This window comes from Scomber japonicus, chromosome 16 (genome assembly GCF_027409825.1).
Source record: "Scomber japonicus isolate fScoJap1 chromosome 16, fScoJap1.pri, whole genome shotgun sequence".
NCBI lineage: Eukaryota > Metazoa > Chordata > Actinopteri > Scombriformes > Scombridae > Scomber > Scomber japonicus.
In genome coordinates, this window is record NC_070593.1 from 28,693,310 (window position 1) to 28,708,420 (window position 15,111).

The following is a 15,111-nucleotide window of genomic DNA, read 5'->3' on the forward strand; positions in this document are numbered from 1 at the left end:
CACATTTGAAAAGCAGAGGTTATTTTTCTTTCAGCTGTATGATGGAGTCACTTACTAACCTGAACCAGGCAGCTGACCAGTGAACTCAATAACATGAACGCTGATGCAATATGCTCCAACAGCACTGTAATAAATATCAACCCAGTGAGGCTTCCAGTCAGCATGGATTCAGAGTTTGAAATGAGAGAAGGCACCCAGGTCTAACCTGAGTGGAAGATGCTTGTATCTTAATGAGGTGCAACAGGTTCATTTATTACATCTGCTGCATCTATGAAATGTGATGATGGAAGTGCTACTCAAACAGAAGTTATATTGCCAGACAGTTTTTCAGTTTGCAACCAAATCTAGTCCAGGTGACAGAGCAGGAAACCTTCATCCCATTCATATACGATCTGTATCAGCAGATGGAGTTGGTGACTTGTCATGGAATTGCTGATTGTTTACTTTCCTTTCCTTTAACGACTTCTTGCTCACTTCAAGATTTCTTATCCAGAATTCCATGACAACTTGACAACTCCATCTGCTGCAGAACAGCTACTACTGTTAAATGTACTTTATTTGTCACACATACAGTTGTACAGTGAGATTCAGTCTCTGCTTTTAACCCATATTAAGTACTATGAGCAGTGGGAAGCCATTATGCAGCACCTGGGAACCAACTCCGGTTCTATGTCAGTACCTTGGTCACTGACAGGAGAGTTAATCTAACATAAATGTTGTTGACAATGGGAGGAAACCCATGAAAGCACAGGGGGGAACATGCTAACTCATGAAATCATGTGTGTTAACTTCTGTTTCCAAGATGAAAACTTAACTTTCAAACATACCAGAGCTTTCATCCACATCTTACAGTCTTCCTTCCAGCAGAGTGTTCTCATTGTCATCACATAACCAAAGTATGAAACTTTGAGCAAGTGATATCAGGTAGTAACTGCTTGATAACCTCTTAGTCCTTATAAGGAATCTGCTTTTTGCTACTCCCTCAGTTAGGAGCTTGGTGTTTCACTTGTGTTTAATTTAGCAGATAAGGTTACACTAGCTTACCAGCCAAGTTTCTTTTGAACAGAAAATAATGTCATGTGACTATCTTCTTGAATGTTTAAATGCCCTGTGATGTGTTTACTTATGCAGAGACGACCATGCCCCCACCAATGGAGGCTCCAGTGATGAACAGGTTAAAACCTAAAAAAGTTAGTGAGTTCATACTTTTTGTCAAAGTTTGTCCAAAGTTGAGATGAACTTTAACACTTAAAACAAACAAACTTAATGTATAGTATAAGTTAAGACTATAGAGTATTACACTAATCTATACTTACTATATGACAGGGAATTGTTGGCAGTGGAACCTCATTTTCTTTTTAAAGGTAAAGCTACTTTATTCGTCACACATACAGTTGTACAGTGAAATTCAGTCTCTGCATTGAACCCATCCTAAGTACTAAGTACATGTATGTGCATGGGGACATGAAACTGTCTTTAAAAATAACCTGAAACCGCTACAAGTAGTAGTTAAAGTACGGTGGCTGAGAGGTGCCAACCCAAGGACTGAAGATTATCCAATTGCTGCTGTTCTGGAGCGATGACACGTATCAACACAGCTAAATAAGAGGTGGCACATCTTGACACATTGTCAAGTCCCACAATGTGAAGGTGCTGCCAGTGTGGGAGCTTACATGACTAATAATAAATGTTTTGACATGTGTCATATGCTGCCAGTGTGTGACCCTGAAGTGTGTGTATAAACTCATATTACTTGGGGATTGAGTGTCGGCTGTGGTTGCATTTCTTAAAGCAGTGATTAGAAGTGAAAGTTGTGTATCAACTGAAAACCTGGATGTTATTTCACATTATTAAAATATGTGCTTATTATTTAAGATTGGTATAACATTCACAGTGGAACAAAGAAGAGCTCAATTAAAGGAAAAAACTGACAATTTTCTATATTTTTCTTCTAGTCAACACTAACAATATGTCAGTCCATCTCTCAATACAGCCTGACCTAACCCTAACCCTAACCCTCATATATAGGCCATTCTACTGTATTGGTGCAAAGTCAGGGTTTCTTTTCCTCAAATCTTTTTATGTGTGCAAATTATATAATATATCAGGTTCACATTTCTAGTAATTGTACAGTTAATCCTCATATTGTATTTTCAGAAAGTTTGGAATATTTCTCCTTTTCCAAAATGTGTCACTACCAAAACACAGAACATGTAGTATAATAAAAAGGGTTATATCAACTTGTTGTTTTTTATCTTATAAATGTCATTTTTTTTGCCAAAGGTGTTTAGAGGTAAAACAATAACAATTAAGATTTTAACAATATTTTGAGTGTCATTTTTGAAATTCATTGGATTTAAATCTGATTTTTCTTTGTAAAGAGCATAAACTTGATCATACTGATTTCAAACTTCAGGCCACATTACTTTTAATACACATTAAACCAACCACTACCATAACATCTCATGTTTCGGTCGTGACTGTCCATATTTCGGTAGTGACATGTCACTTTGTCCCCTTTTGTCACTACCAGAACAACCATGTCACAACCCAAAATGTGTTTTCTGTTCTGACAAAAATATATATTTTTGAGTCTATCTCAAAGATGCTAGACAGCACATGGTTAGTTAGCACAGTTCTGAACAGTGGCACACACAAGAAAACTATTCTCATAAAATAAAAGTAAAAAGTTTGTTTAATTGCAGAAAATGGGTGTTGTGACGCTTCTTCAGGTTACACGCTGACCTTTTAGACTTTTGAAAACATTTACTTCAAAATTATGAAACCTATCTGCTCCACATGCAGCCATGAGAAAGAGGGGGGGCAAGGAGGGCAGACATACTCCCTGACCATAAATATAGGGGTGTGGCTAAAACGAGTCTCAGTCCACAGACTAAAATGTTCAATGTTTTGGTAGTGACATAAAAATTGGGGACAGCAATTTTTACATAACATTTCCTGAATTACAAATTAAATGTAAAATATATGTATTTTTTTAGACTTTACTTTCAAAAGATCTACTGAGAAACAACATTGGCAAAAATAATTTCAGTATCATTTTCACTGATTGAAATGTAAGGGTTAGGATTGGGGACAGCAGAAAGAACCTAGAAATGATGATTTTATATATATTAAACATACTGCTATCTCATATATTATTTTGGGTTTCAATAGATAACAGCAGGATGTTTGTTAGCATCTAAGATTTAGGTATGCATTTATGTTATATTGTAATTGTAATGTAATTGGTTGTATTTATTTTAACATGGACCCCAGGAAGAGTAGCTGTTGCCTGGGTAACAGCTAATGGGGATCCAAATAAACTAAACTAAATTTATACTATATGCTTTTTACATTAGTTTTTTTGTTGGGGGAGAGCAGTTTGCACCAAATCAGTAGAATGGCCCGTATAAATACATCAACCTTTATAACCTGCTCACACATTATTTCATATAATTGTTTTTTTTTTAATGGTTCAGTAATTAAATAATCTACAGTAGCTTTATAATTATAGTCATTTTCACTTCAGGTGCAAAAGGCTATAATTAGTGTTCAGCTGCAGGGCTGTTAAGCAGAGTAAACAGGTTTCAAGGTTCTTTCAGTCACTTATTAAGGCACTAAGTGGTCTGATGCAGTATATCTCAGACATTTTATCCTCTGTGCGACCCTGTTCACACTCTGAGATCCTCAGGCAGGTTGCTTCTATCAGTTCCACACTTTGGGCTAAAGACTGAGGGAGCAGAGCTTTAGAAAGAAGAGCCCTGAGGACCTAGAACAGCCTGCAGGAGGAAATAAGACCGGCTGAGTCAGAGGCTGCTTTTATATCTGAGCTCAAAATATATTTTTCTTGCTCTGCCTTCCTTGATTTCACCTGATTTCAGTTTTTATTACATTTTATGGTTTTTACTATTTTTATATGCTCATGTTATTTCTGTTCTATTTTATTTGTTTTTATGTGAAGCACTTAACTTGATTTGAATCATTTCTATATAAATGAAGAAAATCAGCAGGTCACTATATTTTTTTTAGGAAAAGTTTTTGAGACAAAGCAGTGCAGCTGTGTTCCTCCTGGTGTCTTTTTTAGTTTCTGGACAACAGCACAGAAAATCAGATATGTCAGGATTTGATACACACACAATACATGTTAGCTCAGCTTATTGTTGGTTTGGCTCTGAACACGAGATCCGTTGACAAGAAGAAAAATATAGAATATCAGCAGACTTTAAAGGCTTGTAGATCAGTGTGCTGCGCTCCTTTTTTCTATTGAGGTTGGAACTTCACAGACAGAAATTCTTGGCAACAGAACTCCACACACTTTTTTATCTTATTCTGTCACCCACACCAGTCAGTGTGTGTGTGTGTGTGTGTGTGTGTGTGTGTGTGTGTGTGTGTGTGTGTGTGTGTGTGTGTGTGCACTGCAGACATGAACATGAAAGAGGAACAAGAGAGCCCTCCACTGTTTCTATAAGCTAACACTATATAGGAATTTGAATCTGTACATTATAAATGATTGACTGGGCTGCTTCTCTAAATACAGTGATTGCAAAGAATAATGGATTTTGTTGGAAATGCTGGAAAAAACTACAGCTTGATCATAAAAAGAAAAAAATGTCATTATTATTTTTTATTATTTAAACTGAGTCTAAATTTGTATGAAACACAGTCGATTCTGTCTTTCATTCGTGTGATTTTGAGATGACTCAGTGACAGTTTCACCTCAAATTACTTTACTGTATGTGTAAAGAGATTTTCTCTTATCCTGCTGCTCTGCTTTAACAGTGGCAGTCAGACTCTGAATCATACATTGTGTACATACAGAATGGATTAGAAACACATTTACATGGCTGAGAAATCTGCTTTCTCCAAGAGAAATACAGCAGGAGAAACCAGGTTTCTATACTATTTTTGCTTTTGTTTATATGATATGGAAGAAATAAGGTTGCTGCAGAAAGCTAAATAATAAAAGTGTGGAGCTGTCCTTAAAGAATGGGTTCAAAACATTTCAAGTCTGTCCTAACAGTGAGTTTTCCGAATGAGCATTAAAGCTGTTTTTCTTGCTGTAATCATTCTTACTGATCTCTAATATGAAGCTTCAGCATCCAAATGAGTCAAATCTTCATCTTCTATGTTTTAATGTTACAGTGTTTTTAGTAGCAAAGTCTTTTTGTTACTATACTTCCACCACAGCTCAACAGGAAACACTAAGAGGGAATTTGATGGTAAAAAGACTGTAAATGTGTCAGATATCACTTGATATGACTAACTCACACTAATGAAGCTCAATTGAAGTTGATTAAATGACACATTATTGTCCTCCATCACTTCCATTGAAAGCACATTTGAAGATATTTTAATAGTCAGTATGAACAGGAGGAATGATTACAGTGAAATGATCCTTTAAGGTAAGCACAGAGAAACTTTCCCTCTTCAGAATGAAAATAAACTCTGCATGTGTATCATTGTGCACAGTGAAGGCCAAACATCATGATCAACTAATGAGGAGACAAAAATGCCTTTGGAGAGGAGGGGACTTTAAACTGTTACCATGGCGTCATGTTGAATACTGTGTATATGTACCAGTCAAACATTTGGACACACTTTTTCATTCATGTGTATGAGGGGGTGTGCACAAGCCTTTAACTGATATGGTATGATAAAATGCACACAAGAGCAGAAAAAAATCAAACAGTGCATTTAAGATACACAAATCTAGAAGCAACTTGTAAAAACATCCCATAATAAGAGTTGAATTTAATCAGAGTATTGAGATGAGCCATGACAAGTAGAGCAGCAGCCCCTATACAGAAAATAATTCAAAAGAAAAGTGTGAGTGTTGGTGCGTGGGAGGTTTGTGTGTTCCCACATCATGCATGTGTGTATTCCCAATTGGTGGAACCATGTCAGAGCCAGCTTTCATCATTTCACACAGACAGATTTACCTCAGGCACGCACTATTTCTTCAAAGGACACTTGACATGAGATTTTTTTTTTCTTTTACCCAGGGAAACTCTGGCCGGCACCGCCCGACGGTCGATCCAGAATGACACCCAGGAAAGCATCACCATGAGGGTGGCAGGGAAATACGTCTGTAACAGGAAGAAGAAGATGTGGCGTCGCAGGGTGAAGTTGATGTACAGACGATTGTACCAGCCTGAGAGAGAGAGAGAGAGAGAGAGAGAGAGAGAGAAAGAGAGAGAGAGAGAGAGAGAGAGAGAGAGAGAGAGAGAGAGGAATTCTGTCATGACATGAGGTTTCATTTCATACATTTTAAGAAATGAAGTTACTAACAATTAGATAAAACATGAAATAATGTCTAATGAATGAATCAGCTGAGGAGCTACAGTTTAATAAACATGGTTGAACATGCTGTAACAGGAAGCACATCTCTAGTGTTGTTTTAGTGGGTTTTTTCATGTTAAAGCCCGACAGTACACCTCTGAATGGTTGTGTTCATACATTTGAAGTCTCATGATGAGGTACACTACATTTACTGTCTGTCTCCTAAACTTTAAAGAACTATGTTTATTTGATGTAAGCCAGAAGATTGAAGCGAGTAACTTGAATTAGATGATCTATTTATTCTCATAAATAGATCATCTAATTCAAGTTACTCGCTTAAATCTTCTGGCTTACATCAAATAAATAATAATGTATATTAACATCACAGTTGGAACATATGACCCTCACATTTTATGAACTTGTCCCCACAGCAGTTTATAAGAGCTTTGAAATCACCTATTATAACTAACCAGTACTGTCCTTTTAATTCTTTATGTTCTTTTACTGTTTGTGTTAAACTTTATTTGATTAAAAGCGATGTTCTCAGTGTGGCAGTGATGATGTAATGCATACTTACATTCATTCTTTGAAAGATGTCATTTTACTGCATGACACTCTGAAATCCCCTGGAGGCTTTTTCAGCAATTCTCCCTCATTTTCCTCTCTACTTATTATTACTGTGTGTTTTTTATTTCTCTGTTTGTGGAAATAAACAAACAATAAACAAACTCATCACTACTACACGTGTTTAAACTAATACAAAGTTGCAAAGATTTGCCTCGCTGCAATTTTTCACTTTAACAGAATATTTGAAAAAAACAAACAGAACAGACACAGTTCATCTGATTTGCATAAATAACATCTGGTGCTGACTCTGTTAGGCACATTTCTGTAGAGAAAGTGTTTCTGCAGATTCTGCTGCAAAGTTTGGAAAGACTTGAACTTGAAAAGATATCTTTGTAGAAGTGAGTGTATATTCATCACATAGAGGATGGTTATAATGTCAGCTCAACAAGAACACCAGTGGTTTCATTGGAAAGGCTTTGATAGTCATTTGATAGCTTTGAAACAAGGCTATCAATCAATCAATCAATCAATCAATCAATCAATCTTTATTTATATAGCCCCAAATCACAACAAAGTCATCTCAAGGCACTTTACACATAGAGCAGGTCTAAACTACTTTTTCATTTAATTTAAAGAGACCCAACATTCCCACATGAGCAGCACTTGGCGACAGTGGCAAGAAATTATTGATCCATCTGTTGATTCTTTTCTCGAGTTTGATTTAAAAATCTCACTCATTATTTCCCAAAGCCCAGAACACAACCTCAGATGTTTTCTTTTGTCCTGACCAACAAGATATTCAGGTTACTGTCATTGAAGACTGAAAGAACCCAGAAAATATTCTATATTTAAGAAGCTGTAACCAAAACATTCTGGCAAAGAAATACTCAAAACAATTCACCAAGTATCTGATTAGTTGATAACTATTTTTCTATTGATTGACTGGTTGATTCATTGTCTCATAAATCAGTGTCTTAGATTCCTGCAGCAATGCTCAGTCAGCAGTGTGTGTATTTCCTCAGACTGGAGTCAGTATGTTGACTCTGGTAAGAGACATTTGCTGCAGGTCAGCCCTCGTTCTCTCCCTGCTTCCTGTCAGCCTCTATACCAAGCTACTTTCAAAAATGAAGGCAAACAAATACTGCTGTCCTCCTGACACACCAAAGAAAAGAAGGAAGAAAATCTCCAAACAGCCAAAAGCATTTGTGTGTGTGTGTGTTTTTTTGTTTTTTTTTACCTGTTCAGTTACATTTTAAGGTGTAAATCCTCTTTCAATGTCTGATTATGGTAAAATAAGATGTATAACACTGCTGCATTAAACTGGTAAAACCTTAAACTCACTTATTTAATAGAATAGCTACTTTATTGTCATTGCACTGATAAAACAATACAACAAAACTTAGTTCAGCAACAGTGTCTTAAAATCACTAAGGGTCCTAAATTAAATAATTGCCTTAAAATAGTTATAATAAATAATTATGTCAATCTTTCAATAATTCAGTTATAAAAAATAGAGAGAATATTTGATGTTTTAAGGCTTAAAGAAAAGCAACAAATCCTCAATAAACATCCTCCTTGTCAGTAAGTCTCCACTGTTGGTACTGTTATGATCTATGTACATGTACACTCTGCTGGACTATTCCTTGGGGGTCTGTAGGTGGGTAAGAGCTGTATGTGTTTGTGTTATGTGCCAGCTACCCTGTAAGTGCCCGAGGTCGCCTTAGTGAAAAAATAATTACATTTGAGCTCCTGATGCTCGATGATATTAAATAAATAAAAACAGCTTTAGAAGAAAACCTTGCCAGCAGTGAAGCTCAGAGCATGAAGTCTGTCTTGACGGTGACACTAGAAGACAACTCATAGCTTATAAAAATAAAAAAGTTCTGAGGCACAAGTGGAAACACATTCATTCGAGGGTGAGTCATGATTTTGTACACAAGAATAACATCAAACAAGCATCATTGCATGGAAATGGAAACACGTGTGCTTGTGTACCTGTGCTGCTGTAGAAGGCCAAGCGAGATGTGGTGTGGAACTTCTGAATGAGGAACTGGGATAAGGAAATGCGATCGTCAGTGCTGAGGGACTCATCTCCGCTCTTCCAGTAGAGCATCAGGTCTTCATCTGTGTAGGCATCTGCAAAAACATCACATAGTCCACCTTATTCTAATTCTGGATTTTCAAACAAAGCTTTTCACACGCTGTCTCATCACTGACTAATGAGAGGTAATACTTCCTTTTTTTCGCTGCTGCTTACAGCCGTCATTTATTAATGAACACATGTTGGTGGGAGCTGACATTACTTTCCACTGAGAGGAAATGAGCATCTTTTGACGGCTAACCACTGAGCAGCAGCAGCCTGAGGCACGAGTAAACAATCTGCACCGTGAAGTGAGCAGTGGAAGACAATGACAGCATATGCTAACAGTGTTGAATTATTACAGTACTAAGTGGTGTCACTGTCTAATCATCATGAACATCTTTCAGAATGAACACACACACAGTCACATCCAATAATCACACCATTTATACAGTCAAAAGCTCAATTTTGCTTTAAAGGATAAGACACATTCTATTTGTTTTTCTTGTCTGCTAATCCCATGTGACACAACCAACAATGAATTATACTAACAAGCATTGTCCCCGTATCTGAGTCTAATATATGTTGTTCCTCCTTTTGTCCAAATAATGATTAATAAGTGTGATAGTCTGTCGCTAACAGCTCTGTGAGGTTATATGCACAGTGGTAGCATTGAGCTAAATGCTAACATCAGCATGTTAATGACTAGGGCTGGATATCGGTACTTGATAAACTCGATATCGGTACTCCATAAACTGAGTAGTATCAAAACGTCTCCCGTCAAACGATACCTCCAATTGATCCTTTTTACACCCAGAGCTAGAAAATATGACCAGTGGCATGCACAGACTTTTTGAAGGGCAGGGGCAAAAAGAAAAAAAGGGCACATACAGTGTGTTCTCACCACTGAAAAGGGCACTTCAGCAGGCGTTTTTGCCACCCAAGAGGGCACTTTAGTGTGTTTTGCCAACCAGGAGGGCACTTTAGCATACGTTTTGGCTCCCAAGAAAGCACTTTGGCGCACATTTTTCAACAATTGGGCCACGAGGGGGGGGCGATCGCACACCACTGAATATGACTATTTTATGGACTTTCTCACAGCCAATCAACACAAGCATTCTTCTTAATAAATATTCATAATTTGAAGGCTTTCAAAATGCCTTTGTGTAAAAATCTATTCATTTAACCACTTAACACACGCCCCTGTTTTTTATGCTGTTAGCCTAAACGACATGCCCAAGTTGTGAGCAGCACAGATCCCACATAGTTTGAGACTCAGAGATGTGTCTGGTATCATTGGAAAGGAAACACTCTCAGGATTCTTGTAAAAGTGTCTATGTGATTCTGTGACTTACTGACAAAGAGTGGCAGAGGTTACAATGATGGGGTTGTTTACTCGCCCATAGGTTTGTCTTTACAATGACATGTGTACAGACATTCAGGGACCTCTCAGCGGGATATAGACACAATGAGGCCACAGCCACATGTCTTGGCTTCATGCAGTCCAAATTTGGAGTCAAAAGACCAAAAGATGAATTTTTCAGAATTATTTTTCAACAGGTATGTCCATGCGTTTTCCTTAGGTCCTTTTTGGAGACTCCAAATGGACACTTGATTACCAAAGCTGTATAACCGCAATCAAACACATATAACTTCACATCCCCTTTGCCTACAATCAAAATCTTGGTCTCTAATGAAAGCTGACGCCATATTATTATTATTAATAATATTATTATTATTATTATTATTATTACATATAACCATATATTTTTTGTTTGGCCATATCTATCTATCTATCTATCTGTTTATTTTGGTATAAGTCATATGTTAAGTCGAAGAAGAACCAACCGTGTACCAAAATGCCGAGTGCATAATGATATACTGTTCAACTCTTTTACGCACAGGGCGCACGCTGGTTACGCTTGGAGTTTGTTTATGGACAGCCAAACCTGATAGCTTAGTGTCATACACCGTTGGAAACCTCTGACTATTGGCTAAAAGGTTATCAACTTCATTTCAGCGAATATTTCCATAGGCTGAAACAGCTGTCAATCAAAGCCATGTCGTCATTGTTGTCGGTCACATGTCCTCATTGGCTTTGGAGACATGTACTGCCTAATCCTAAACACCGATTGGCCTGTGTGTGGTGTCGTCAGAAGCAGAAGAGGCTCACGGTCGTAAACATCTAGTCACGTGTACTCTGAGATGGACGTGCAGGTCAGGAAATGACGTAAACGGACCGTATATAGTTTGTTATTTGTGTTATTACGTTACGTGGCTAAATACATGGACATATTGAGGAAAGTATTTCGGTTTTATGGAAACGGATTTCATATTTCACAAGAATGGATACTTGGCGAGCTGTACAGAAAGTCCTGAGTCATAAGATGATCGTTGTGGATAAAGGGAAGACTTTGAAGGTATGTAGGCATTATAGCTTTTCTCACTTAGCTCAGGGGCTAGCCGAGCTAATCGCTAATACTATTACGGCTGTGAGCAACCATATAAGTTGTGAGTGGTCTTGAATGAATCAGGACAATCTAAGCTTTCCAATGATGTACGGCATGAGTATATATGTTTAAGGGTTGGTGTTTAAAACATCCAGAAGAACTTGTGGCTACCTCCTAACATCCGTCCCGTCCCGTAGGAGGAACAGAGTGCGTTAAGTGGTTAAATGTGTAGGAGTGGTGGTATTTTATACAATTTAATACTTCTATTCACATGATGGGCATCTAATGAAATGCTCAGTTGGTATCAGTATCACTTTAAGGCTACTTGGATTGGTGCTGGTATTTTTTAAATGAGACCCAGCCCTACTAATGACAATTCTAACAAGTTGATGTTTACCAGGTATAATGTTCTTACTGGACAAAATTAGGTTTTGAATTATGATGCGTCTAGATCAGGGGTGGGCAAACTACGGCCCGCGGGCCACATTCGGCGCGTTGGTCTTTTTAATCCGGCCCGCCTAAGATTGGTACAGAATTAAGGTTTGATGTGAATGATTGCATTTATTTCATTTTGACTTTTAATCACAGGCATTTCAACACCAGGGGGCGACCGTTTTGTGTTCAAAAAGACGTCCTGCTCTATACAAGTCAATGGAGAATTCACCAATTTCTCACTTGATTTCTAACCTCAGTAAACGTTTTCAAAATGTGTTTATGATCTCAATCACTAGTTTAAAGCCTTCTTCAATGCAGTATGATGTTCATTTGTGAAATGTTGGCCTCCCTGATTTTATATTTGATGATAAAGCAGGCTACGTGGCTACGTCCTGATTGACAGGTTGACTGACCAATGTCCTTGAGATCCAGCCCTCGCAACCAATTGCAGCCTCCCCGCTGCGCCGTTGGTCCCGCCCATACGTCCATCCATGACTCCGCCTCATGCCCATATAAGTAGAATCCGTGTTCATTTTTTCCCGGCATGCACCTGAAATTTTCAAGATGGCGCTGCCTAGATTCAATACTATTGGCTTCCGAGCAGCAGTCCACAAACCAATGGGTGACGTCACGGATGTTCTATGATTTCCAGTTATCGCTCTTCTACTGGTCAGATCAGAACCCATCTACAGCAATGTCAAAGAAAAGAAAAGTCGACAGTGAGTGCCGGGTTTTTAAGAAAGAATGGACACCTAAATACTTTTTTACTGAAGTCCGGTCCAAGGCTGTGTGTCTTATTTGCCAAAAAACCGTAGCGGTTTTAAAAGAATATAACATCAGCCGTCACTTTTCCACCAAGCATGCTAATTATGCTAGCAGCCTTTCAACACAAGAACGTACGGCTACCGCTGACAGGTTGGTAGCTAGCTTGCAGGCTCAGCAAAACACCTTTATTCGAGCAATTTCCATCCAAGAAGCAAGCACGAAGACAAGTTATTTACTTGCATTCAAACTAGCAAAGGCCAGCAAGCCTTTCTCCGAAGGGGAGTTTCTTAAAGAGTGCATGGTAGAGACAGCAAGTATTTTATGTCCTGAGAGCAAGAACAAATTTGAAAAAGTGAGCTTATCACGCAGGACAGTGACTCGCCGTATTGAAGTAATTGACGAACACTTAACTAGCAAGCTAAACAAAAAAGCTGAGTCATTTACATTATATTCTTTGGCACTGGACGAAAGCAATGATATAAAGGACACCGCTCAGCTTTTATTTTTTATCAGAGGGATTAATGAGAATTTCGAGATAATGGAGGAGTTTTTGGATATGGAATCCCTGAAAGGAAAAACACGTGGAGAGGATTTATTTAACAGCGTGTCAGCGGTCATACTGAAGCACAAGTTACCTTGGAGTACGCTCACCAACGTTACCACAGATGGATCACCAAATCTGACAGGAAAAAACGTTGGGATGCTCAAGAGAATTCAGGACAGGGTGAGAGAGGACAACCCTGAGCAGGAGGTAATTTTCCTACACTGCATAATTCACCAAGAGGCACTGTGTAAATCCGTGTTGCAGCTTGACCACGTAGTGAAGCCCGTTGTGAAACTCGTTAACTTTATTCGAGCAAGGGGACTTCACCATCGTCAATTTATTCATTTTCTTGAAGAAACTGATGCTGATCACACGGACTTACTTTACCATTCCATTAATGTCCGCTGGTTAAGTTTGGGAAACGTATGCCAATGTGTGTGGGAGCTCAAACAGGATATTATGTCATTTTTGGAGCTACTTGACAATACTGACAATTTTCCTGAGCTGAATGACACAGATTGGCTTTGTGATTTAGCTTTTACTGTGGACATACTGACACACATGAACGAGCTGAATGTGAAGCTACAAGGAAAAAAACAGTTTGTTCATGAAATGCAAGCAAACGTCAGAGCCTTCAAAACCAAGCTGGTTTTATTTTCGAAGCAAATGTCAGACAAGTCATTTGCTCATTTCCCCACACTGGCTACGTTAAAAGAGGCCCCGCACCATGTGAAAAAATATGGGAAATCACTGGATGACCTGCATGAGGAATTCTGCCGTCGGTTTCGTGATTTTGGAAAAATTGACAGGGCACTTCAGCTGGTGTCATGTCCCTTCTCACACGACCTGGAAACGGTGCCAAAGGAGTTGCAGTTGGAACTGATTGATCTCCAATGTGACATGGTGTTAAAGGACAAGTTCAACTCCCTGAAACTGGATGAGTTTTATGCTTCATTAAGTGCAGCCAAATTTTCAAACATTCAGAAGATGGCACAGAGGATGCTGGTGTTGTTTGGCTCTACATATGTGTGTGAACAGACTTTTAGTGTGATGAACACCAACAAAGCACCCCACAGATCCCAGATGAGTGATGAACACCTCAGATCTGTTCTGAGAATTGCCACAACAGAATTACCACCAGACTTCGATGCACTAGCTAAAATGGGTGATCAACAACACTGTTCTCATTAAAGTATGTTAATACTTCAATACTTTTTTCTGTTTATGTTTGATATGTACTGTTAACAAATGCAGTTTTTTATATGTATTGTATCTTGTGCTGAACTGGCCCAAATTTGAAAAGTCAATGTGGCCCCCAAGCCAAAAAGTTTGCCCACCCCTGGTCTAGATGAATGTTATCCATACCTGAACCACATTTCATGGTCTTTGGGATGTATCCTCTGTGGACCATGAACATCTTCACAACACTTCATGGAAATTCATCAAACAGTTGTCGAGATATTTGAATTTGGATCAAATTGACTGTCATTCCTAAAGCTACGCCTCTAGCATGGCTAAAAATATTAAAAACACATCAGTGAGTGTGTGCTGGGTGACGTGTTCCTTCATCACTAAACACACACACTGTGGTTTATTTTGGCTGAATCCCACACACACCATCCTGCTGCCAGAAATACTAGAACACTACATTTAATTAATACATTTTCAATCAATTCCCAACAATAAGAGTGATACAGAAAAAGCAGCTTTACCCTATAATGATGTTTTGATTAATTTAGCACTTCAGTTGCAGTGCAAAATACTTATATTTATACATCTTATACTGTTTTAACTCTCTGGTTCAATGTAGAGTGATGCTTTTTTGTCAATATCTTATTATGTTATTGATATTAATATAAGCCAGTTATCAGACAGACAGTAATGGCTCAAGACTGAGAGTTCAGTTTAATACACTGTTAATAAAATGCTGTTGATGCAGATGTGTGTTTCAGTCAGGAACACTCATCATAGATCAGCCTCCACTTAAGATG

General features: G+C 38.2%; 1 protein-coding gene across 1 annotated transcript in view; it reads right to left on the reverse strand.

The window, feature by feature from the left end:
* gabrr2a (gamma-aminobutyric acid type A receptor subunit rho2a) overlaps positions 1–15,111 on the reverse strand; it is an 82,383-nt gene that overhangs the window by 13,823 nt on the left and 53,449 nt on the right. Inside the window, 2 exon segments of the mRNA XM_053335360.1 lie at positions 5,999–6,151; positions 8,842–8,982. Of these exon segments, the coding sequence (XP_053191335.1) occupies positions 5,999–6,151; positions 8,842–8,982 (294 nt within the window).